Source organism: Oreochromis aureus, linkage group 18 (assembly GCF_013358895.1).
Source record: "Oreochromis aureus strain Israel breed Guangdong linkage group 18, ZZ_aureus, whole genome shotgun sequence".
Taxonomy (NCBI): Eukaryota; Metazoa; Chordata; class Actinopteri; order Cichliformes; family Cichlidae; genus Oreochromis; species Oreochromis aureus.
The window spans coordinates 24,254,841-24,281,350 of record NC_052959.1 but is presented as its reverse complement, the minus strand read 5'-3'; the positions used below and the strand labels follow the sequence as shown (position 1 = coordinate 24,281,350).

The following is a 26,510-nucleotide window of genomic DNA, read 5'->3' as shown; positions in this document are numbered from 1 at the left end:
TCATTTTAAGAACACTTTCAGTCATCACTTGACCTATAAAATGTTAGACAACACATTTTTCCAGAGTCTTTGTTCCCTTCAGGCATCTTGTGTCGTCCAACTGACTGTCCCAAAGCCTACAATATTAATTTCACAAAGATAAAAGACTAAATTTGATTAACTGACTATCAAAATAGGCTAAATAACTGCCTGCCAACAGACTCACTGACTAATCACTTTAGCTCTAATTAAAGCCAAAATTTAGCATGAATTCTCATGTCCTTTAGAGAAAGGATGATTTAATTGAAAGCAATTCAACACATTGTGTGGGATGTTTTTCTGCCTCCACTTAGACTCAACAACCTTTGAAGTGAGGGAGAGCGGTTCAGCAGTTTTGTGTCATAGAAAATGATAGGAAACGATTAGCGCGGACATTTTCCCCCCACAGGAGGAAATTGAATTGAGCTGGAAAACTACAAGGTCAGGAGGATAAAAATGTCAAATCCTGACATTCTGGACCAGTTTCAAGTCTGGACTGGGAGGAGGAAAAGAACTCCCTGGCAATTATCTGAGGGTCTTCTGACATCAGCTGTACTACTGTGTCAAACACCATAAGCTGACCTGGCTTTTGTCCGACTCACCCTCAGCTGCAGGAACACACACAGCATTTTTTTCCCCCTAAAGCTGAAATTAAATTCTTCTGACTGGTCATGTTAGTGCCTTAACTGCTGCTATGAAAAGCCTTACGGGAAGCAGGGAACTTATTAGTCTCCTGCTTTATATCATAGTGATTGCAAGTATTAGTCACTGTTGTAAACAATGCACAAATGGAGACACCTTTACTGTGATTAAGAGCATAATCAAGCAGGTGTCATGCACGCCACTGCATCGATTAACACAGCTTGATTTTGTAGCATTACTCGTTAAAAAGGTGCGCAGAAAGGTAAATGTCCCAAGTAGGTGTAAAGAGGGCTTTCCACTTTTTGATGCATTCGAACAGCACGCAGCACACTTCTTTCTGCACCCACAAGTTAAAAAAAATAAAAAAAAATAAATAAAAAAGCACTGCTTTTTAACACAGAGTGTCACAAAATGTCTATGTGAAGCATTTCTAAGCAGAACACTGCACTGTAACAATATTGTTATTTATTTAACCAGGGGTGTCAAATGAAAGGCCGTGGGTCCAGAATCAGCCTGGGAAAGACTCCAATTCGACCCACTGGAAAGTGTCGGAAAATGTGAACGAGTGTATAGATTTTAAACTTTTACAGCTTTTCCTATGAATAAAGCCCCCCCCTCATTACCATTTATACTACACCAAAGTAGTTAAGTAATAGATAAACAATTAAATCAGATAAAAAATTCCTGTATTTACAATCTAGCATTAAAAAAAAAAATCAAAAAAATAAATAAATCAGTTTTTCTGGTTCAATTGGGTCCATGGTTAAAAAGAAAGACAAAAAAAGTAACATTTTTTTGACACAAACTAAATTAACACAAACTTCATGTTTTGTAAGTACAGGGCAGTCCAGGCAATGAGCTACGCTTGAAAGGTTAAATGTGAGTTTTCTCATTTTTGATTGATGTTTTTGTATAATCAAACATTTTAGACGATACAATCGTCAACTTTTCTATGATTTATATTTCTTACTCCACAGAGTAGCTCATATCCCCTCTAATACACCAAATCCACAGTCATCTGGAAGTATTCCCTAAAATAATGGATCTTAGTGTTCCGAAATAGTAAAGTGGAGCAAAGAAAGCCTTTGCTTTGCCCATCCTGGCAGGTGGGCAGCACTGGGAGCTTACAGGATAGTAAGCAGATGGGATGCAATAAGTAAACACTAAGTATTAAGATGAAAAAAGAAAAGAAGAATTTAAAATTAGAAACTTTATTTAATTATCAATTTTTCTCTTTTCTGAGAATTGTGAGCTCCTTATAACTGACCGTCTATTCATAACAATCTGAAGTAAACTCAATTAAAATAAACACAAATGTATGTACTGATACATTATAAATAAATCTCATAACGTAACATGTTTGAAAGCACACCATTAGGTCACATCTTGCTGCTGTCTGGTGTAACCCTACTGATTACACACACAAGATCAGTTTGCTTAAGAAAAGCATCAATAAGGTTTTCTGTGAATCTGGAGGAGTGGACTTCAGTCAGAAAAAAAAACTAAAACAACAACAACAACAACAACAACAACAACAACAACAACAACAACAACCCTTGGTGGTAAAGGTTATCTCAGCTTTGGCTTAAAGACCTTTATCTCTTAATATTAAGCTTACTTTAAACCATTTACAAGCCAACCAAGCCAAACTAAAACCAAAGATGCTGCTCAGTTGTGTTTGGATCCTGTGTTTTGGTGCTTCAGCCATGTTCGGTAATAACACAGAAGGCACGTTGCCTAGCAGCAATAAATTAGTGAGATACTCCTTTAAATTACCTGCCATTTGTGAAAGAAGGCTTCAGAGCCATGTTTTGAATTTTTCAGGTTATGTAACACATTTATTAAACATTTCAATCAAACAAGAAATGTTTTTAATTGAAAATTCTCACAAATTACTTTGTTTTATAACAATGTTCATATTTTAGACCAAGTGCAGCTCTTCTAGCATAAACTAAAACAAATAAAAAACATTTTTCTGACTTAAGGTTAACAAATCCAGACTGATCCCCCACTTCCACGTCACCATCCTTAATAAAAGTCCTTCCAGTGGCACAGTGGGCCTTGGTAATCATGCCAACACAATGCGTCAATGACACTGATTCCCTCCAACAACTGCCCCCATTTCCCAGTCAGAACCCATCACCTCATCTCACCACCAAACCAGCCAGCTAATCCCTCCATCCCAGCCCCTGGTGGGGAGGAATCCGCTAAAGGAGATTTGCAGAGGAGGGTCTGCTTCTCTTTTTCAGCCTGAACACGTTTTGGGAATCCTACAAAGTTTCCTAACTTTGACAAAAGACTCAACTTTGCTATGGAAGAAATATTTCACGAGCCAAATGTCACATAAGTTCAGAAGTCAGACTTACTCCTGAATTAATGACGCTCAGACAGAAAGAAAGACTGTTTGAAGGGCAGAAAGCAGCTGTTCCTGCTGTGGAGCTAAACTCATATTTACAACAGAAAGGCATTTCCCTCGAAGGCTCTATTAGAGTCAGTGAGGTTATTCCTGAATACTCGATACTTAAGGACTGCAGCTTATCAGAGGGTCCCACTCAAGTGAACACAGTTCTGCTTTAGAGAAACTTTACAAAGCAATTTGAGATAATACAAATGGAGAAATTCAAAACAGTCTGACACAGTTGGTCAAAACCACACAGCAAACTGACAAATAAATAAATAAAATTCTTTGACAGATTATCGAGCTCTGAAAGTAATGACTCCATCCACACCTCGCCATGCTAATAATGATTAACAACCAACTCACGCTCCATTTCTTCTCCTCCCAAAATATCCCATTTCCATATTTAATTTCCCTACATTATGATAAAAGCCACGCTTCTAGGCTAGTGTGGGGTTCTGAGTTTCACATTTACAACACAAAGACATGTTTTTCACTGATTGTTGGCTCTCTTTTCCTCAAAGGGTTTATTTCTGGAGAGCAGATGAGCTTTGAAGTAAGAACTGAACATTTAAGAACCATTACAGGAATATTTTGTTCCCCCCCTACAGACTATCCAGAGAAGGTTTGGAGGAAAAACAAAATCCCATAAAACAGTTTGACAATGCAAATGCGAGTGTGCAGAGAAAAGCGTGAAATCACTGCTTCTAAGCAGGGCCGTCAAAACAGCAGCTTTATTCTGCTAATGCAACGTGCAGGGATCATAAAAGTAACACACAGATGAATTCTGGGTAAAGGACAAGACCACTGGCACAAGCTATCAAATCATGTGATTACTGATGATCACTGACGCCCTGACAGGAAACATTTGTTTTACATATTAAAGCAATACGTAAGGTTGTTCCTATCGTTCAACTGTAATAACAATAACAATAATAATAATAATGATGCAGTGGAATGCCATGAGCTGCATTTCACATGCAGAAGGAAAAATAAAGATAACTTTACATGACAAACGTGTTGGAACAGGGCTCATAAACAAGTTCTTATAGAAACACGACATAAAGGAAGCTAACCAGCCATTCAGCAGTCACAGCTGAAAACTAGAAATCAGCTGATTCCGGTCCCCACCCAGGCGATCGGTCCATCGCTACCAAGAATCTAACTGTAGTATGACTATAGTCATGATAACGTAGACTGATGTATGTTTAACTGTTACTATATTTGTGTAAAGCACAAATAATTTGTATGTTCAGTTTAGTGTCCAAGAATGATATTTTTCCTTTAAGCATCTCTCCCCCTCTAATGATCTCAGTATTCTTGCCTTCTCTTTTTGGCCCTGAGAAGTTTCCATGTGGCTCACGTCTCTTAAATATTAAAGTAGTGAAGAAGCTGATGGAAGCAGAATATTTAAAATGACCACCACTCTGTGTTAAACTAAAAGCGTCTCACCTCTACATTGAGCGTGAAGTCGGAGCCATCCAGCAGAGTGACTTTACACTGCATGATCTTCACCTTCTTGACTCCTCTCAGCGGAGACCTAGACAGACGACTGGTGGATGACCTGTGGGATACCAGATCCTCTTCCTGCTGCTCCTGGCAAAAAGAGGAAAAGGTGTCACTTAAAAATAATGAGAATACATTTACAATAACAGTTCTCTACATTTGGGAGAGAGCTGAATGGAATTTCCTTGTTAAAAGTAATGAGCTGCCTCTACCTTGTTATGCTGATTGTGGATAGAAGCATTAACGTCTCTGAATGTCCACCAGAAGAGAAGTTTCCTTACCTAAATGACCGTTAATGTAAACCTAAAAATAGACACTGGGACCCTGACTGAATGTAATCAGGTCCCACTGAAAACAGCTAGAGGTGTACCGCCATTTTGTCTTAAGGAGAGAAAATCCAATTTTCCACTTCGCTGAAAACAAAGCCTTTGCTGACTGACTTTATGCTGAATAGACGCCTTTGCTTCGAGACATTTTTCTTTCTTACATACAGTGAATTTAATTCCCCCCTTTTATTCTGATGAAGAACATTTCTTATCTTGCTCTTCAAGCCATTTTCATTGCATTGTTCCTGCAGTATCTACTGCAGCTCATGTGGACTACTCTCCCTGTAGACTCATTTTGACGTAGTATTAAATAATAGAAGAAGAATAAGATGACTCCTAAAGAACACAAGAATGAAAGGTCAAGTTAAAATTTCGAGGAAATACCACAAGACACATTTCCCCCCCATTTATGGGTGACGTATGACTGGTGAGAACAGGCACCACAGATGTATGAAATCACAGTTACATGTGCACCCTGCTGGAGAATGTGTCTCACAGGGAAGGCCGACAGTGTTGTGTCAGACTGGTGTGATTTCCCCTCAGTCTTGCTCCTGGCAATTCACACAGCTCTAACACTGACGGTGCATCATTGATCATCCTCAGTGTGGAAAAACAAGGGGTGCATAATGTAGCTGTGTGAATTTGAAAGAATCCTGGGGTTGATCAGCTCAGTGGGCAACACTGCAAGTTATAAAAGAAGATCATATATATGTATTACTATTCCCCTGGAGCTACTTGCATCTAGGAGAACAGCAATGTTCACTTTGGACCAAACCACAAACTGTAGCCTGAGAGGTGAAGCCAGCGGGGAGCTGCCTTAGCATTTTCTCTAGTGGCCAGCAGGGAGCGACTCATCTGGATGCAAAAAGAAATCTCAGGTAGAAACCTGTAAGATAATGATCCCACTTCTCACTTGCCTTATTATCCCAGTAGGTGCTTTCCTAATCACTTTATGGTAACAATTGCCCATTCAATTGCTTCAATTCCTGATCCCGATTTAGATAAAAGCAGATGACGGAGCAGGAATGCTTTAGGACATGGCTATGCTGTGAATGACGAGTCACTACTGTATGAGCATGCAGTGTCCTCGGTTTCTCAGAACACATGTTTGTGGTGGCCATATTACTCCCATCTTTTATATCCAGTCTCTGTATACATCTTACATATCTCACCAAGTGCTTGACTAATGTCTGAGAAATGCAGCACAAATAAGCATTACCCTGGGAAGATAGGGTAATAATTGGATTCCCAGTATTTTAAATCCAGCGCCATCAATAGTCCAAGATTTTTGGTTTATGACTAAAACCCCATTCCTAAGGACAACTGAGGCCAAAGGGAATATGATGCTCTGTTAGCAATGCTAAATAGCTTTATAAAGATTGCAGACACAGTCAAGTATTAGCATCTCAATGAAAGCAATGCTGCGCCCATGTAAAGCCTACAGCTGAAATTAAAGTCTGGCTACCACAGAAGTGTTTAATGTAGATAAATGATATCAATAACATCAATGCAAAATATTGTACAAGTCAGACTTTGTTAACATGAAAACATGTAATTTATTTTATCACTGTTTCACCACATTACCCTGCATTGTATATAATTAATTTATCCATCACCTCGCCCTGCGACTGCTGCTCTCTCATTACAGCCTGTTATGATTCACGTGTAAGCTTCTTTTCATCAAAGGCACCATTTAAATCCTTCTCCTTTCCACATCATGATAAGAACCTGCTGAATGAGTGGGGTTGAGCCTGAGCACATTCAAACTATGGTTACACGCTCCAACATATTAAGGAGTTAAAAGGTCAAAGTCACCCAGATGTGCAGCTTTTGGGGAAGAAAGAAAAACAGTTTTGCTATTTAATATTAGTTTTTCATGCAAAATAAAGCCTGCACCTTTAAATGTAATCTAGAGTTGCAGTCAAATACAGCCCTTAGCTTTATGCCTGGGATGGCATGCGAAAGCAAAAATAATAAGAGCTCAGAGCTAATCCCTACTCTAATGCGATCTCAGACCCTTCATATATCAAACATCAGTCAAACCTATTACAGTTTTTTTTATGTTGACTAGGTTAAACCCAGCAATAGGAAAAAAATATAAAACATGGATTTAAAGTTTTCTGAGTGAGTAAACACATCCTAGATGTTTAAAGCAACACAAACACTTTGTAGACTGAAAATGTGAACTGCTAAGTTGTTTGAGATATAACTTTTTATATACATTTTCTACTAACTACCACAGTAAGAGACCACATCTGCAAGCATGTGCAGCTGGTGAAAATGTTTTTCTTTCAAGTAGTAAATTAGAGAAGGAGCAGGGATCTACCTCACACTGAACCTCTGTAGTTTGGAAGCACTGGAAATTCAATCTGCAGATCGATTCAATAGTGAGCCAGAAGGCTGTTTGGGCCAAAACCTGAAGACAAGCACTTAGTGCTCAGATAACATCAGTAGCTTCCCAGGCTTCATCAGATATAACATGGATAGGCTACAGGGTATAATATTATACTACCAGAGATCACTGTTCTCTGGTTTTAGACTCGTCCAGCTTCTTTGTCAAACATGTAAAATCATTTAAACATGTTCATGCGTCGAGGTGGTGTGCAATCTTACGGATACATTTTAAAATACACTAAAAGTCTTCATCATAGTTCAGACTCAACGGGTTTAATTCCAGGTTGTTCCCTAATTCTTCCAATCACTGTCCCCACAGCTGCATGAAGCTGCAAATTGGGAGAGACGTAAAAATAGTCAGTCCAACAAATGATTGTTGTGATGATTGCAAATAATGCCAGGTTTCTACTGCACTACATTCATAAGTTATTCAACATAACAGCAAGGATGGCTGTGGCATTCAAGTTATTTAGGAAACCTGTGAAAGAGGCAAAACACAAAGACAGCAAAATAAAACAACTAAAATCATCCCTCACCAAACTGCCCGTGTGTGTGGCCAATCAGTGACAGCGAATATATCTGTCAAACTGCCTTAGTTGTAAAGCCTGAAAAGAAAGCATCCACAATTGAAGATTTCTTGATCTGTCCGTCTTCCCATTTCTAATATATAAAAAGTATGGAGCTCTGACTGAACACCAGGCTTTCCTCACAAACAAACAAACGCATCTGACGCAGGGTTGTAACTGCCATGGAGGACTGAGGTCACGTCTTCACATTCTCTCCCCCTCCCCATGTTCATTTCCATTTTTCCTCACAAAGCCACAATTCATTCAGAAGAGGGATGAATGGTGTGTAATGTTTTGTCAAATTCAAAAGGATCTATACAATGTTTACACCACAAAAGAATCATTCTTGATTAAAGTGGCAAAGTTTGTTTTGTTTTTTTCCTAATATTAAATTCAGTAAACGTATGTTAAAAGGAAAATCATGGTGGACGCGATGAATTGATGTTCCATTTTTAAAAGAAGTGACAGTGGGTGGATGTGGTTACAAAGAGGCTGACCTGCTCTTTCCTGGCCGGGGTGCTGTGTCCGACGGCGGCTGGAAGCTGCTCCGGTTGGTTCTGAGGCGAGGCGGGTTCGGCTGCTGCCTGGCTGGGTTGGGATGCCGCTTTTGCTTTCTCCTTATTCTCCTGTGGCTGCTTGGCCTCCGAGTCGGCGCCTGATTCAGTTGTCATGGTAAATCACACTGGAGTGGAGGAAAATGGAGGGTAAAGAGGAAAAGTGGATGAGTCAGCTGACTTGTTATGAATTGATGCAGCGCCGCTTTTCGGGCCCGTCTAACGATAAGCTCCCCTCTGATGCAAATGCAGAGATGTGGATATTGTTTGACAGCAGAATAGGCATTAATGCAAGTGGCTTTGGTGCACTCACGTCCCCCTTTTAACTAATCACAGTAGTGTCAGTAGCTGACAATGCTAAGGGCTTGGACTGCTTGTACCTTGACGTCAACAAATTCTACAATATATCCAAAGCTCACCAAGGTGAATTAAGCGAATTTAAAATAATATCTACAACTGTAACAAATATCTATTTGTGCAAGTATTTTTATTATAAATTGGTTTCTAAAATATGAGAAAAAAGAAGTCTGGGAAAATGTCTGAATATATTTACCAATTACTTTTCTGTCAGTTTATTAATCAAATACTTTATTAACTTCTGCAGTTGTTTCACATTCTGATAAAAGCATCTGTGAAAAATGTACATGTGTGAGTTAGTCTAATTAAATTGGGCTAATTTGCTGATTAGGAGGAAATTAAGTGACAAACCATAATAAAATGATTTAAATTGATTAAATATTTGATAAAATCTGATGGAAATGTCAAACATCTCAAGCTCTCCAGTGTGAAGCTCCACTATTTTTTCCACAAGACAAAAAAAACATCCCTTTATGCTTTCTACCTGTTGTTCAGACAACTCTGGGAATTTGAAGTTGTAAGATATTTTACATTTTTGAAGCAAATATCAAAAATAAACCCCCCAAAAAATCAAACTTAAATATATTGTTCCACAGAGGAAAACTAAATGAAAAGCAGCGATTCACTGGAGAAAGCATAAAGTAATCTGCATTTTTCTTATCTGCAGTTAATTTAACGACACAAAATAGCCGATTAACTCTGTGTTAAAGTATAAGCCCCCGGTTTCTCTGTAGTGTTTACACTCAGGAATCCAAAGTGTCTGAGCTGCACCAGTACGTGTTTTTCATAGCATGACCTTCTGCTTCTGTGAATAGCAGCATACCAGCGATGGATGTGGTCCCAAGGGCCTGAGGCTGGGTAATGAGGATATATCTAATGGCTAGATTTGACAAACAAAAATGACAGAAAGGACAGCTCACACTGGAGGCTAACTGTACCCACAGTCTTTGACACTGGGATGTGGGGTTTGGAGGCTGTTTGTGTGTGGAACGGCACACTGCGCCTCTGCTGCACAGAGCCTGGGTTTTGTAGTATGGATGCCTGTCATTCTGCTGCTGGTATGCTTTTCCCTGAGCTCTATTTATAGGGCTGTGTTTACTGCAAGCACGGAAGATTCCAAGGAAGATCTCCTTCTTCTAGCCGTGGGCATGGTCGGCACTGTCTGGATCAACTAAACCAACACTTCTTAGGGGCAATCCCCAAATATAATCAAACAGTCATTAAGAAATGGCAACATCTGCAACTCAAAAGTTGAGCACATTAAAACAAGATAACATCTACTTGGTATGACTGATTACATCTGTTTGTTACAAGCCTTTCAAGACATTTTACCAGACTGAAGAAAAAAAGAAAAATCTCTGAAAACCTTCAAGATTTGAATTTGGCCAACACGTCCAGCTCCATGCGTCTAGATTATCAACAGCTGGACTACATGACCTCATGCCTCTGCTGTGTTGTTCATCTTGCACTCTTTAACTTCAAAATACTTTTGAGCTGAATAGGCTCAAGGTTGTGTTGTCAGCCCCTTGATTCAAAGCCATTTGGTATTAGCTGCTAATTCTAATGCAGAACGATGCTTTACTTAAGCAGGCAATTGCTTTTTGAATGCCAGAAAATATTTCATCTTTGCTAATGAGCACTCCTCTTAAATCCTGATGGAACTGCTTCAAACTAGCAGTTCAAAAATAATGCAAACTCAAACTTTGCCAAGTAGCAGAAACACTTCAAACCAGCATGTTGTTGGTCATTTAATGGATCAGACTGATGCTGACATAAAGCAACAGTAATTCATGGACTCAAATGAGTTAAAACTACGCTTTCTAAAAAGTCATGAGCATTCTAAGCTCCAAGGGTCACTGAATGCAACGTGCTGATCAAACACTTTTCAACTTCAGACCTCATAAAAAGGGCTATAAAGATGACCTAATCAAGATTAAAAGCCTGAGCAGCAGCACTTTCAATAGAGGAATAAAGTCACAAGGTCCAAATTCCAACCCATGTTTTCCAAGTGAAGACAAGAAATGTAAAAGACCACTGAGCTGAATTCAAGCAAAAATCCTGTCAAAACCTCTTTCGCTGCAACTTTGTTGTGTCATGTGCGGCAGAGTTGAGGCGCGGCTCACTAATCAGCTGACAGAAGATGGCTGCGTAGCTAACCTTTGCCTCTCTTAATCCTTTCATGAAAAAGGAACTATGGAAGGAGTGGTGGAACGGAACATCTTAGCACCATAGAAATGGAGGAAGAATAAGTTCAGTCACTGGTGACAGGCACTCTTCACAGGGCAACACAACAGCCTACACAGTAGTCCTGTGTGTGGCCCTCCAACATGGACTGGTACATAAATTATGCATTCAGAAAGAAAGCCATGTATTGCCCTGGATTACTGCTAGTAGCTGCCCAATATTGTACCAATATAGAATACAAGTTTCAGCCAAAGTACTTCAAAAATGTGTGTTTGGAAAAGAAAAGATTCAACGCCATTTTATCAAGTTCAAGTCTTTTTGAAGGCTCTAGTAAACTTACAAGACGTACCTTTCAACAGGTATATAAGGACAGAACTTACTGCTCATCCTCTCACCTCAACTTCACTAATGTATGTACTTGATCTAGAATCAGTTACATCAGCGGTCCCCAACCCCCGGGCCTTGGACCGGTACCGGTCCGTGAGTCGTTTGGTACCGGGCCGCGAGAGTTGAGGCTCAGATATGGTTTTCAGGGTTTTTATCGGTTTTCAGCATTATTTTGTTATCGTTTTTATCGTTAACTCTGTTTTCCTGGGTCTTTTCACGTGTGTTATGAATAAATCTTCTTTTTTTCGGTACCGGTACTAGTTTTATTTTGTTGTATTTATCCGCGACACCTTAAAGCCCGGTCTGTGAAAATATTGTCGGGCATAAACCGGTCCGTGGCGCAAAAAAGGTTGGGGACCGCTGAGTTACATGCAAAACATTTTGTTGACTGGGAACTAGGTCTAAAATAGAAGCGGATTATAAAAACGGGAAGTTTTAAAACATCTGTTTGTTCCCCCTGTAAATTCTGGAAGTAATAAAAGTAGAAGTCAGCACTCGCAGAAGAAGAAAAAAAAAGCACTTAGTGTCAAAGATATAATCAAATTTACCTCTTGGATTAGTAGCTTTACGGTCAAATGTGAGCTGATGAAAGCAGATATAGTCCTCTCAGTCACACCTTAAGATAAAAGCTAATACTCTCTGTGTTATGCCTTCCAAGGAAGGACAAGTAGAAACCACCCACCCCTGAAGAAACATTAATACTGCTTTATCATGCTTCATCCTTCTGTGAATCCAAAGAGACCCACAGTTAATAAAACCTGCTGTCTGTCACTGGACAGACCAATAAAATCCCACTGAGCTGCAATGGTTGGATAGCACACTGCAGTGGATATTCACATCCATCCTAAAAGTGCAGCCAGGGTTTTATCGGTGTGTAGCTGCATTATTACATAATTGATCACAGACACTAAATACTGTAGTAGTACTGCCCATGCATGCAGACCTCCATTTAAGGGCCATGTGTGATTGTAATGCACACTGCTGGAAAGGGGCCTGTGCACATTAAGTCTCACGCACACACACACGGGAGGATGAGGGACTGCCATCTGTGTCGAGTGCTATTAGCCAGAGTACACCACAGCTGGGCCCATCCCTGCCGCCCCTGCCCCCATGATCATTACCCCTCAGGGACTTATGGAGGTTACATCGAGGGGAATAGTCTGCGTTGCTTGACACGTCAAGGCCCATCCCGAGCAGGCCTGGCAAATAAGATCTGACCATTTTGCATGGCTGCAGGGCCGACAGCTGTCGCAGACCAAAACCCAGCCGCTGTAACAGGATATCACGTAGCTGGTCTGGACATTCAAATAAGGCACCTCTGCAGATCCCCAAAGTCTTATCAACTGTCCTGACTAACAAAATTATTGACATGTTTTTGAATAGGACTGTGGTTTAGTAGATTTAGTAGATAAATCATTTTAGTTTTATTACTTAAATAGTTATTTATCAAAATAAATAACTTAAGTAATCAAAACATTTTTATTTAAAGCTCCACCTTACTTTGCTAAAAAAAAAAAAATAAAAAAAAAAATAAAAAAAAAATAAAAATGTTGTTTTGGGTTTGTGCTGTATTTCTGACAAAAAAAGACATCTAAAGACGACAGATTACCACCATATATAAAATGCCAAGTGCTGTCTTAACAAATTCAAAAGCTTTTTGATCACAGCTTTAGAACTTCCTAAACCTTTAAGACTTCTGCCAAAAACCCTGTCCAGCATCATCCCAGGAAGCTTCAAAGTTGAAACAACAAAAACCTGATTGGACATCATGCAAGGTGACAACAATGAAATAGAGGTCATTAATGCCATTTCCACTTAATCAGAAGTTGAGTTGAAAACCATCCTTACAACATTTTCATATGACATAGCTTTGTGCAGTTTAGTCCTGCACTGGATTCAAGAATTTTACACAACCCAGATCTGTTTTATACCACACTGGGTTGAATGTTCTCCCGCTCTGGCGTAGAAAAAATTGAGCATGTTAACAGTTCTGACAATTAAAAACATGGGTTTCATTTATAGAGCCGGCAAAGACATTCCAAAAACAACTCTCTGTAAAAGGTCCCTGCAAGACAATATATGCGAGAAATTGTAAAATCTTAGACTCAGCAAGCATCTGAGGCAGATGTTTTATGGCTTCTGTGTGTACACTCCATTGCCAGTTTACAGCTTAAGAGTGCAAGTCATTCAAATGATCCCTGTAAGGTTCCTCTGAGACTTCCATGAAAACAGCCTTGTGACATCTGATAATCAAATAGTATTTGCACATTTGATTATATAATTTAGCAGCTGTTTCAGATGTCAATTTTAAAAAGCCCTTTGGTTGAACCGTCACAAATCTAGCCGACACTTGAGACCTCAAGAGCAGAATTTGGGGAAGGTAGACTGGTCACATGAAGGTGACTCCAAGCAGGGAGCATTTTTGCTGAGGCGGCCATAAATCCTGTCAGCTTGCTGCGTTTACATTCTTAGCATTACTGTCTTTAGCAGCGAGGCCTCCGATGATTCGTTGGGCAACACAGCTATCTTACTGTTATTCCATTCTGACTATGCACACCGTGTGACACAATCAACGCGGGATTGTTGACATGCAGTTGCTTAAGGCCAAGGATGACTTCTGTGAAAGGGTAACACAAACACAATCTGTCTGATAGGATTTGTTGGAGTTAGTGGCTCTCGATTGAGTTGTCTGCTTTAGTTGACAAAGGAAAAAACCCCTGTTAATGTAAAAGATTAGAACTAAGTCTTTGTATATTGATGAGAAGCTAATAACTTCTTATACTGTGGCCGAGACGGACCAGAAGGGATTAAGCATTTTAGGAGATTTACAATCAGTAAATCTGACTTAATTACTAATAATGCCTGCTGGCATGAATAAAAAAAAAAAGAAGGTTAAAATAAACCTTTTATTTCCCCGTTTACGTTGTTTACTGTGTAAATTTGAAGGTACGTTTGCTGATTATTTTTTTAAATTACTTTTATGCTCACTGGACAGTACTCAGACCTAGGCCAAGAATGACTAACTTGAAAAATACTGATGGAATACCAGTGCATTCCCATTAAGAGCAGTCACTAAATGGCAGTGTGTCTACTAGAACTTAAAGGTAACATTATTCTACAACCTAATCCAGCTTGATGAGCTGTTACAGACAAAAAAGTACAAAGATCATCAATTTGCCATTACACTGATGTCTGAGTGAGCTAGCAGAGCCATAATCACATGGTTTACTATTAAAAATATGTCTTAGTAATGATCAGATCATTAAAAAGCTATTCATGTGATTTTATTTCTAATTTTTGTGTTACAAAATCCTGATGATGAAAGTGCCATAATCAAGTCACCTGTCTGTCTAGACATATTATATATACACAAACACAGCTGAACAAATAACTGATCAGTGACATTTAGAAGTAGAAAAAAGTTACAAATGGTCCTTGTTCATCTTTGTAGCCTTTGACATGAGAGTCACCATTTGTATCACAGCTACAGATGTCAGAGCATCTTATTCTGAAGTATATGAGACAAATTATGGTTTATATATGTATAAATACAAGCCAAAAATCATGATTCAACAATACTGACCAATATAAATTTGGGTCTTCCTCATATAAAATCAATGGTGTCAGCAGTTTTTGTTGAGTGAAATGAAAAGACTGCCTCCTCCATTGTCACCGTGCAAACTAAAGCTGTAAACAGAGGTGCAGCCTAAGTAAACGAACTATGAATCCTTGCCTACAATGCCCACAATGTTCTTGCCTCTCAATGCTACTGCAACAGCAGCTTACTGTGCATCTTAATTAAATTGTCAAGTCAGACTCCAGCCATTGCATGCTGTGGCAGCAAGGATGTAAGGATGCTAAAAGAGGATCCAGACCGTGTCATCCTGCCCCTAACCACGCCTACCGCACTGCAGATCAAAAACACCGAAGTATGTCGTCTTAACCTCGGATAATCTGACAGTTTTAATCCATTAATTGTCTGCAAATTGTAACAGTGCCTGCCAGTGACTCAGCGGTCTCCTTCACTGATGTAAAAACGGGAGGGATTAAAGGTCGGACAAGCATCTGTATAGTCTCGTTTCACCCATTTCACCCACTTTCTGGCCCCGAAACTTGAGCACGTTAGCCAGCTTCACCTCAAGCGGTGCGCTTCTTTAAAATATCCGTGCATACCCCGACTTTTAGCTTCAGATTAACCACCGCTGCAGGCAGCTCAGTCGGCAAAAAGGCAACATTTTCTGCTTCAGTGTTACGCGCCGAATGGTTACAATGTGAAACCACAGGGGGATAAAAAAAGAAAGAAAACCATATGACCCGCATTTCTGACTCAGCCACGTCCACTAGACTTTTTCCGCCTGAGTAGATACAGTAAAACTGTACTCTAATGTTAATCATCTGTCATCGGCCGCGGGTGCTGTGAGCACGCGATCGAAAATGTGGCACGAGACAAAACCTCACAAAGAGCCGTTCAAGCCGCGAAACTTGCATCTTCTCTAAGTGAGCCTCGGTGTAATGGTACAAAAGAGAAACAGCTAAGAAAATGGGTTTATTACCAGACACAGCGTCCTCGTTCAGCTGGTTATGCGAGTTGCATTCGTAGTGGGCTTCTGTTTCCTGACAGCGGTGCTACTCTGCTGCAGTTCCCCTCTCCACCAGCCTATCAAACTCCACTATGCAGCCGAGAGTAGAATTGTGGGATATCAGGACAGCCGGGGCATTATTTTAGCAGCACCCTCCTCCCAATACACATACACGCACACGCACGCGGACAGCAGGGCAATTAATGACACGAGGTTTGTTGTTTTAGTGACGAACGGCACTGAGAGTCATCTCTATGTAAGGACATGAGATTAAATTAAAGTCAATCAGTGGAGGAATGTAACAAAGAAAGGATGATGTGCTCAACTGATTGTGCACTTCAGAGGTGTCTGTTGGGCCGTTCCGCAGTCTGCAGGGTATTTTCTGTCCCATCCATGAATTTGGAAATAATGCATGCGCAAAAGACTAAAGCATACTTTTGTTGTGTAAACTGCACTTTTCCTGAGATAATTTTTTTAAAGCCTTAAAATACAAAACAGTTCTTTGAGAACATTTTCTCAACTTCTTTGTAACCAAATAGGATGTTAAAATGACTTAGAAATCCACTTAAAAAAATAGTTGACACTTATCGCTTACAGTTTTAAATCATTTTTTTTTACATCAACATATTTTAAAGAACAGTAATTATGCAGCACTGTTACTGGAACTCATTTAAAGGAAGAGACAACATGGTGATATGACATGCAACTTGTGCTAACACCATGGGGACACTAAAGGCCCTCTTTGACATATTTCGTATTTTTCCAAACCTTTCTGGCTAGATGGAGTGTGCCACGCCAATCAAGGCAAAACACTCTTACCCATATTCCCCAAAGAACACAAATCAAATTCAAAGTTTCCTTGCTTTATTTCCACTGCTAACATCTTTTCCCATGAAAACACTAACACTAGCACTTTGCCCTAACAGTGATCAGTCTGTTACTTGCAATCCTGTTACCATAAAACAAATCAATTTAAAACAAACATATGCTACAAACATTTAAAATATTAATAAAAAATATATCTGCGGTCCTGAGCATTTACTTGTATGTCATCCATTAAGCCATGTTAGCGTGTACAACCCCGTTGCTCTAACATGTAATTTTCAAAATGGTTTAATCTATTGCCTTTATAATCACTTGAATTATTATATGAATAATGTGTTTGTGAAAAAGATTTGAAAATAGATACAAAAATTTCTAAAATAAACTGACTCTTAAAAAGTTGGGCAGGATAGATTTCAAAAGTTGTTTAAATTAATCTAAATTAAGTCTTATCTAAAATTGAGTTTTCAATGTGAGTAGGACCATTTTTAACTGAATGGTCAAGAATTCATTAAACAATGTTCTTAAAATCTACTTCTGCCCCAAGCATAGCGCACAGCAACCAAATCTCATAATAAGTGGACCTTTTAATTTGTTTAAAAATTGTTTAAAATAAAGAAATTTTAAAAACAATTTCTGAAGCCTATATTGTTCGCCAATATGCTCCATTCATTTACCTAATGTGTTATAGAGGCAATCGTTGTTTACAACACAAATAACAAATCATTACTAAAAATATCATCTATATAACACTGAAAAAAACAAAAACAAAACATTCCACCAACCCTTCCACCAATATAGGCATCCGTGCATATATTGTCTGATATGTGCCATTTGGTGGTGTATAGTTACCATTATAGTATTGTATAGAATTGTATAGTTAGTAATTAGTACCTTTTTATCCCTTAATTTTTACCGAAACTTAGCATGTTATTTATTTGTAATTCCTAGTTTTATATCTCTTGGAGATATATCCTTTATATATTTATAAATGCACCATGGGGGGCTTAGGGTGAAACAGCATTTCGGTACACTGTATACTGTGTATACTACTGTATTGACAATAAAGCTCTTGAATCTTGAATCCTGAATCTAAAGTAATGTCTTGCGTGTTAGCTACAGAGCTGGAGACACAAACTGAAAATATCTATATCAGAATGCTTTTAGGCTACAGAAACAGGATCGGCCACAAAAATCCAACATAGGTCACGCTCCAAGAATTAAAAACATCAACATTATCACTCTGCCATGTTCTATTTCAACATTTCAGAATCTTGTGCGTGTATATACTTTAAATGTGTCTAGACAGAGCGGTGACTTGAATCTCAGTTCAACAGTGTACATTAAACAGTGTTTCACTTTTCTACTTTCTGATATTTATGTAGCGGCTACAGTTACTTTGCAGACTAGTATTTCAATTCAACTCAATTAATATTGAGCCAATTTACAACAACAGTCACCTTGAGGCACTTTATATTGTAGGGTAAGGACCCCACAACATATATTCGACATATATAAGCAGTAATAAGCTTAAAAAAAATATGCTTCAGGTTAAAATAGTCACCACTATTAAAAAAAGCTCACTTTGACCATCCACAGGAACAAGTTTTTGCATCAGTATCATTTTTCCAGAAATATAACACTTACAGGAACTGCACAACAAGCACTTTCACTTTTTACATTTCAAGTACATTTTTCCATGAATATTTCTGAACAATGTAGGACATTTACTCTGTAGTAAATGGCATAGTAGCCATTTTACTTGCATAAAGGATTCAAATACTACTTCTGTCACAGAGCTGAAGCTATACAATCTCTATATCATCCACTGCCAACTGAAAAACAATCTAAGGCACAATAAAAAAAGGAAATTATGAGGATGTGAACGCAGCGACGCAAACGCACATCTGCAGCGCTCTCTCAGGCATAGATATTGGTCTGTGTGCATTCACAAATACAGACATAAAAGCAAGTTCTTAATTAGAGTCTGGGTTGTTCCCTCTGGGGATTTGTGGGTTTTGCCTCCCGCCTCCCAGTGGGAATTGGACCCAACTTGATCACCCATTTGACTTTTCTTTCATTGAACTGCTTTCATGCTGGATGCCCACACTTACAATACGCTACACAAATATAAACATGCAGTCGTGAACACTAATGAGAACTTTCTGCTGAATTCATACATAAATAGTGACAGTGACGAAGTGGGCGTGCTTTCCACATAGCAGAACAACACACAGTGACACTTGTATACAGAAAGCAGACAGCTGCTTCCTCATTCAGTCTCTCGGTGGACAAGTCATAAAACAAAACCATAAAACAATGTTTTATATTTAGTGGATATAGTAAAGTAATTAAACTACACTAAATACAGTCTTTTTATTCCAACATCTTTTACTTGTGTAGTTAGGAGATGATGTAATACCCGTAAGATATAATAAATGTAAATGTAATAACTTAAAGGGCTACCAGCCTGAGTATTAAAGTGATATGTCCATTAACCACAAAAAAGTGAAAGGATTTGCTTTTCTCACGTACCCTTACCACCAGCGGAGATCAGTGAAGGTCTGTTACACGCCCTCCCCTTCACGTCCTGTCTTGTTTTTGTAATGAGAACTATAGCTTATGCTTCCAAAACAAATTGTTGTGCACATTACCATAATGAGGCTCTCTGAGAAAACATAGTGTACAAGAGGCTGTAACAACTAGCTACAATATCTTTTTTTCTGTCCAGCTAAACAATGGTTATCTACATTTAGAGCAGGTGGAGTCTGGCGCAGTATGACCAGACTGATCGTCTCAGACATTGCTCATCAGGGCCTGTCTAGCCAGCGGGTCGCGGCGGTATGACTTTAATGCAGTAAAATAAGGGATGAGAGCTTGCACATTAGCTTGTCCCTGCAGGAAATATCAATGCACATTGAATACTTGAAGCATTAAAATGTAATCTAGCTTGGTCATTAGATAACAAATAAAAATGGTTAAATGTTAAATGTTTAAGCTGCTTAACAAAGGCAAACAGACTTTATTGCTGGTCATGAAAAACAACTTAAAAAAAATATGTTGGCTAAGATAGAAGATAAAATATGAAAGTTGTTTCAAATCAATCATCATCATTCCTCCCGCTTTCATATTTTAGGGGAAGGAAGTAGCTTAAATATATTTTGGGTAGTTCTGTAATGAAGTTGTTACAGTCTGTGATGGTAGTGACATTGGTGGATTATCCCCTTAACGCATCATGAGGTGGTTTTTGGCTACCACGCAGCTAAAAAAGAGACCAAAATACACCATCAGAAAATGGATCCTTTTTAAAGCAGACACTAATACTGGGTTGGATCCCCTTTTTTAGCTTTAGAGCTGCCTCAACTCTTCATGGCAGATTCAACAAGCTGCTGGAAACATTTCTCTTAGATTTTGCTCCATTTGACCTGTTAGCACTACAGTTGCTGTAGATTTGGCAGCTACTCATCCATAATGCCAATCTCCTGTTCCCCCACATCCCAAATATATCTATCAGACTGAGATCTGCGAGTGTGGGGGCTATTTGAGTAGGGTGATCTGATTGTCATGAAAGCAGTTTGAGATGATCTGAGCTCTGTGACACGGTGCGTTTTCCTGCTCGAAGCAACCATCATGTGCACACTGTGATAATAACGAGACGGACAAAGTCAACAACAACAATACTCAGGTGGGATGTAGCGTTTAAACATCCTGTTTTTTTAAACACTAAAAATGCCAAGAAAATATCCTCCACACCATTACACCACCACCAGCAGCAACATGTTGTTTATGCCAAACTCTGACCCTAGGGTCAGAAATCAGGACTAAGAAATCAAGAGACATTGACAGCTTTCTAGTGTCCATCTTTGGGGAGCTGGTATGAACTGTAGCCTCAGTTTTCTGTTCCTAAAAGTTCCTCAAAGTGGAAGAGTATATATTGTAGGCAGTGTTTTCACAAATCCATGAGTTGTCTGATTTAATGTTAAATTAACAGCTAGTTTTGTAGTTCCACATCAATGTTCAAAATGTGTTACTGTCTCGATTGTTTTGAAAATCCAAAATAAATTCTAAGAAAAGTCCGTATATATTAGGAGGCAGAAGGTAAACAGTCAGAACTGTTCTGCAGAAAAATATTTAAACACTTGTGTTTTTTTTAATATATAATTGTTAGCTCAACATGTAATAAAACAGGTGGCGCGTCTCACCCTTTCTCAATGGTTATTGAAATCTGAGGCAATAAAGTCTCAGCCTTTAACTGTGCTGTGACTTTCTATCTTCACATATAATTACTCACAGATAAGTGAGTGCACATCGGTGACTCTTCCAAGTCTCTAGAACAGCCCTTGGTCAGCAAAATGATTAATACCACGTAAGACAGACAACATGTGATCTGTGGACTCGACTTGGCTTATGTGGCTGCTTAACTCTTCACTTTTTTCTGCTGTGTACAGGCACCGAGTTCCCGTGCAGGTCTGCTCAGAACCCTGACCTTGAACCCAGTTTACTTGTAAAATCTATGAACACGTATGAACAAAATCAGAACACATAAGACCAAAAACAATAAGTAACAGCTCTACCACTGTCGCTTCTATTTCAACCCACTCAAAACTGAAATGTAATAGAAGGTGCATTCAGCTGATCTTCTTACATTTCACTTTCATTTAACACAAGAACATAAAAAAGTGAGAAGTAATACTACCAGCCCTAGTTTTTTTGGGGAAAAAAACCAAACATTTTCCACAAAACAAGCTTTACTGTGTGAATTAAGTATAAATATGTTTATATGCTCATTCTCTATAATCAGTAACCTCATGAAGTTCATTATAGCAATCCAATTTACAGTAGTGTGGTCAGAACAAGCAAGCTGGCACTTCATCAATGCACAATTAAGATGAAGCATGTCCCTTACAAAACCTGGCAAATCACCCGTGTGATCCAATTACAAAAAGAAGAAGAAAGAAAATTCTAGCAGTTTCAGCAAATCCCAGGTCCGGAGGAAAATAACTGCTACTCTAAAATGTTTTTTTTGTTTTGTTTGTTTTTTGTTTGCCAAACACAGGATCACTTTCCATTTTGTCTGCTGGGTTTTCAAACACACCACGAGACATACTTCACTAGATGATGTATATTATTTCTATGCTTACCTGAATCATTCCGATAAAAAGGCATTTTTAATGAGTGCAATCTGTGGCTTTTATAGGTTTTTTTTTACAGTTCCATTATCCAATCTATGAATGCATTTTTGAGAGTTTATGACTGTGTTAGCTGCGTCTGTAAATTACACTTTGAACTGAATGAACTCAAATCGAATGGGCTGAACTTCACCTCCAACCAGTCACGACTACCATCCCCTACTGTCCAGCTCAACTCAGCTGCGAATGCCTTCACTCCCAAAGGGCTGCAGGTCAGCAAGCACACAATGGAAATTAGAGTCTGATTTTGACACCCCACACTGGGCCAAAGCTTCCAAATCAACCCCCCACCCCACTTTGCACACACCCTCATTACACTACACCTCCTACACTTTTTTCAGCTCTGGCTGAAAGGCACACGCTGCCGATTAAGGGAAAAAAAAATGAAGTAATAATAAGATGCTTGGCTTCTGCATGTAGGAAGCACATCTTATCTCGAGGAATCATAAATGAATCATAAATGACGGCTGTATTTCCAACCTTTGGAATTCACAGTTTTGCACATCAAGTAACTTTTGGTTAGGAACTGTCTGAGTAAGCGAGGGGCGGCACGTGTGTAGCATGTGGCAACAAGGAGAGAAAAAAGCTTCCTTTTTTGGCTTTGCTGTGGATACCAATTCATGAAAAACAAAGCACTTTAAGGAGGATTTCGACTATGTAATCCAAACCAGCCTAGTCTACAATAAATCACACTTTTTCCTCTCAACTGTTGTAATTAAATCTGAAATATTTATCTGTGTTGACTTCATGAAAACCAACATTTTCAATAAGCACTCAACACTGTTTCTCAAAGGGAAAAGCTCTTTTTCCCCCTTCCTAGCCACAGTTAGATGTGAAACTTAATCTACCTGCAGTAATTATGAAGCTGCCATCAAAAGTCAATGAGCTTAGCTTAATATAGCATAAAGGCTGGAATGTGGGGGCAGGGGAAGCTAACCTGTCTGTACACCTCTGAAGCTCAATAATTAGCAAAGGAGCTCTTGTTTAATTGGTACAGAAAGCTAGGATTAAAAACAGCAGCCTGTGCTGTGGTTTTATAGGAGAGATGTTTTAGACTATTTCCTGGAGTGCTTCTGCGAGACAGAGGAAAACCAGGGGATACTTCATGAAAGTTGAGCCTTTCTTACCAATTTGAATATTTGTGCTAAATAATGCTAACCAGGTAGCAGCGTTAGCCAAAAACAGATTCAAGATTTAAGTTAGGGTCAACCTTCTCATCTAACATCATTTAACTCTCAAGAAACCCACTTAGCAAAAATATGAAGACTTTATTTTATATCTATCCATCCATCCATCCATCCATCCATCTTCATCCGCTTTATCTGAGGCCGGGTCGCGGGGGCAGCAGCCTAAGCAGAGAAGCCCAGACCTCCCTCTCCCCAGCCACCTCCTCCAGCTTATCCGGGGAACACCAAATGCGTTCCCAGGCCAGCCGAGAGATATAATCTCTCCAGCGTGTCCTGGGTCTGCCCCGGGGCCTCCTCCCAGTGGGACATGCCCGGAACACCTCACCCAGGAGGCGCCAAGGAGGCATCCTTGTCAGATGCCCGAACCACCTCAACTGGCTCCTTTCGATGTGGAGGAGCAGCGGCTCTACTCTGAGCCCCTCCCGGATGGCCGAACTTCTCACCCTCTCTCTAAGGGAGAGGCCAGCCACCCTTCGGAGGAAGCTCATTTCTGCCGCTTGTATCCGCGATCTCGTTCTTTCGGTCACTACCCACAGCTCGTGGCCATAGGTGAGGATAGGGACGTAGATCGACCGGTAAATTGAGAGCTTCGCTTTTACACTCAGCTCCCTCTTCACCACGACGGACCGGTGCAGCGTCCGCATCACTGCAGCCGCAGCACCAATCCGTCTGTCGATCTCCGGCTCCTTCTCCCATCACTCGCGAACAAGACCCGAGATACTTGAACTCCTCCACTTGGGGCAGGAACTCATCCCCGACCCGGAGTGGGCACTCCACCCTTTTCCGGCTGAGAACCATGGCCTCAGATTTGGAGGTGCTGATCCTCATTCCCGCTGCTTCACACTCGGCTGCGAACCGTTCCAGTGCGAGCTGGAGGCCTTCACCTGATGAAGCCAACAGAACCACATCATCCGCAAAAAGCAGAGATGAGATTCTGAGGCCACCGGGCGAAAGCCCTCCACCACTTGGCTGCGCCTAGAAATCCTGTCCATAAAAATTATGAACAGAACCGGTGACAAAGGGCAGCCCTGGCGGAGCCCATCACCCACCGGGAACGAGTCCGACTTATTGCCGGCAATGCGAACCAAACTCTTGCAACGGTTGTATAGGGATCGAATGCCCCGTAGCAATGGGCCAGACACCCCATACTCCCGCAACACCTCCCACAGGACACCCCGAGGGACACGGTCGAATGCCTTCTCCAAGTCCACAAAACACATGTAGACTGGTTTCATATCTACCAAATATGAAATATTCTATCCAATAAGACTCTTAGCTTTAGTCTGATGTAAACTGTTGGAAGTCCTGCCCAGTGTCCCATTGGAGGTTAAGCTGAAACAGTAACCTCTTTGGTGCCTGTGACTTTCAGGGTGCCATCGCGCAGACCACGGCTTTATAAGGCAAAGCCAGCTCCAGACCGCTCTCAAGTGGTTGGGCATGCTGGGAGATAACAATGCTCCCAACAAGCTTATCAATGCACTGCAACAAGATTGAGTCATACGTTTTATCTCCTCCAGCCTCTGAAGACAGCAGCGCTACACTCACGCGTTGGGTTCAACTTGCTTTAATAGACTGAACTAGACTGTACACCTGAAGGCACAAAGTCTGTGATTATCACTGATTAAGACTTTGCTATCGAAACTGTAAATAGACTGGTACTTATGTAGTGCTTTTCTACTCAATTGAGCACTTAAAAGTCGTTTTTACTACAGGGCTCATTCACCCAGTCACACACGCATTCAGACAACAGCTTTTATCCAACATTTCTGTCTTTCTCTCTCACACATGCACTCTGATGGATTCTGAGGGAGAAACACAGATCTTGCTCAAGGATATTTCAATGTGCAGACTGAAGAAGCCATGGATTAGACCAATGACTTTTCAATTAGCAGACAATCCTACTGAGCCACAGCAACCCCTCGGTCATTTTAAATATATACATATCACATGTAAACTCACAATTTTTGTATTAGAATTCAATCTTATACGTTTTAAAATTGTGGCTCACTATTCAAAAGCACCCAAGTTTCACTAGGACTGCAAAAATAGATTGATTTGAAACACTCAGTTCAAAAGCATATATTGCTTTCCACAAAGACAATGTAATATGAGTTGTTAAAATCCAGCATGTGCACCATGGGAAAGTTGTGGCTTTAATGTAATAACTCTGCTGGTTTAACCATTTCATTCCAATTAAAGTGCACAGACAATACTCCAACCTTTGCCTTACTTATCTATGAATCGTTATAACAACAAGGGTTTGCTGACTGTTTCTTTTAACCTTTAACCTCTTACTTCTGAGTCACACACCTAGCCCTTCCACAGGTTTTCATACAGCAGCACAATGAGTCACAGCAACAAAGAGCAGCAAAAATAATATATTCTCCTGCAGTCCACACCTAGTGCTATTGATCATGTACTAAACTGACAGGAATTTACATCAATGCTGCTAAGATGAATAGGCAGAGATAGGATTTATCAGCTGCAACATTACATCAAAACAACAGTAGGAAATCTGTCTTTGTGTAGCTCTTAAAGCCTTAGATGTGTGACATGAATGATTCTTTTTAAGCCACAACGAAGAGATTTTATCTGGTTTTGCCTGTATATAGTGTAGAGGCAGCTAACAAAGTAAAAAAACAAAATAAAATTTAATACAACTTATAGAAAATCCTCTGATTCTCAAAAGGCTATACGTGCAACATGGGGAACTCTAAAGGACTACTCCACTATAACATCCCCCTATCCTCAGACTTAATATCTCGTGAACTATGCATGCTTGAAAAAAAAAAAAAAATACAGCGTTGGAGTTTTTGTCAGAATTTGGAATTTCCCAGCTGCTTGCCTGTAATTACAACCTTCCCATGTTCCACTGGTCCAACTTGGAAAAAAATCAACAAGCAACATGGACACCCAAAAACATTTAAATAGCCTTTTCCATGTTCCAGCTGTGTCACATAAATCACTGCAGCTAAGACAATGTTTTACTGGCTAATCTGTAAGTGCAGCTTGCCATTTTCAATTTACAGTGTACCTTTTCCAGAAAGAGCTGGAGGAAGAGCATGCTGGAAAACTCTTGTTTGGAGTTAATGCCTTGCCTTAAGTGGAATTCACCCTTTAAACGTGTCCTGAAAACTTTCCTCTCCTAATAGTTTTATTAGGTTTGGCATGATTATGCACATTTTTTGCCAAAGTTAGAAAAGATCAGCCGTTTCAAAAGGTGGTAATGTCTGGATTTTTCTAGATGGTGATCTTTTCAAAGTAGTGGTCAACACAAACTTACAAATTCCCGGTGAAGAAGCAAATTATCAGAGATTTTGTGGATTAAACTTTTCATAAATATTACTTATTTTACCTGCTTTGAATATTTAAACTGGCTGTATTATTATCATCATAGGAA

The 26,510-nt window shown here is 39.7% G+C and overlaps 1 protein-coding gene across 5 annotated transcripts in view; it reads right to left on the bottom strand.

The window, feature by feature from the left end:
• Positions 1-26,510, bottom strand: part of LOC116313380 (band 4.1-like protein 3) — a 55,010-nt gene that overhangs the window by 26,347 nt on the left and 2,153 nt on the right. For 2 of the 5 annotated variants that reach the window (XM_039601933.1, XM_039601935.1), the window contains exons 1-3: positions 15,886-16,020; positions 8,348-8,532; positions 4,511-4,654 (exon numbers count right to left, since the gene is read on the bottom strand). In XM_039601933.1, coding sequence (XP_039457867.1) covers positions 4,511-4,654; positions 8,348-8,521 — 318 coding nt within the window. In that variant the 5' untranslated portion in view covers positions 8,522-8,532; positions 15,886-16,020. Of the gene's footprint in view, positions 1-4,510; positions 4,655-7,820; positions 7,890-8,347; positions 8,533-15,885; positions 16,021-26,510 lie in introns of those variants that run through there. The other 3 variants (XM_039601937.1, XM_039601934.1, XM_039601936.1) reach the window with 3 other exon arrangements.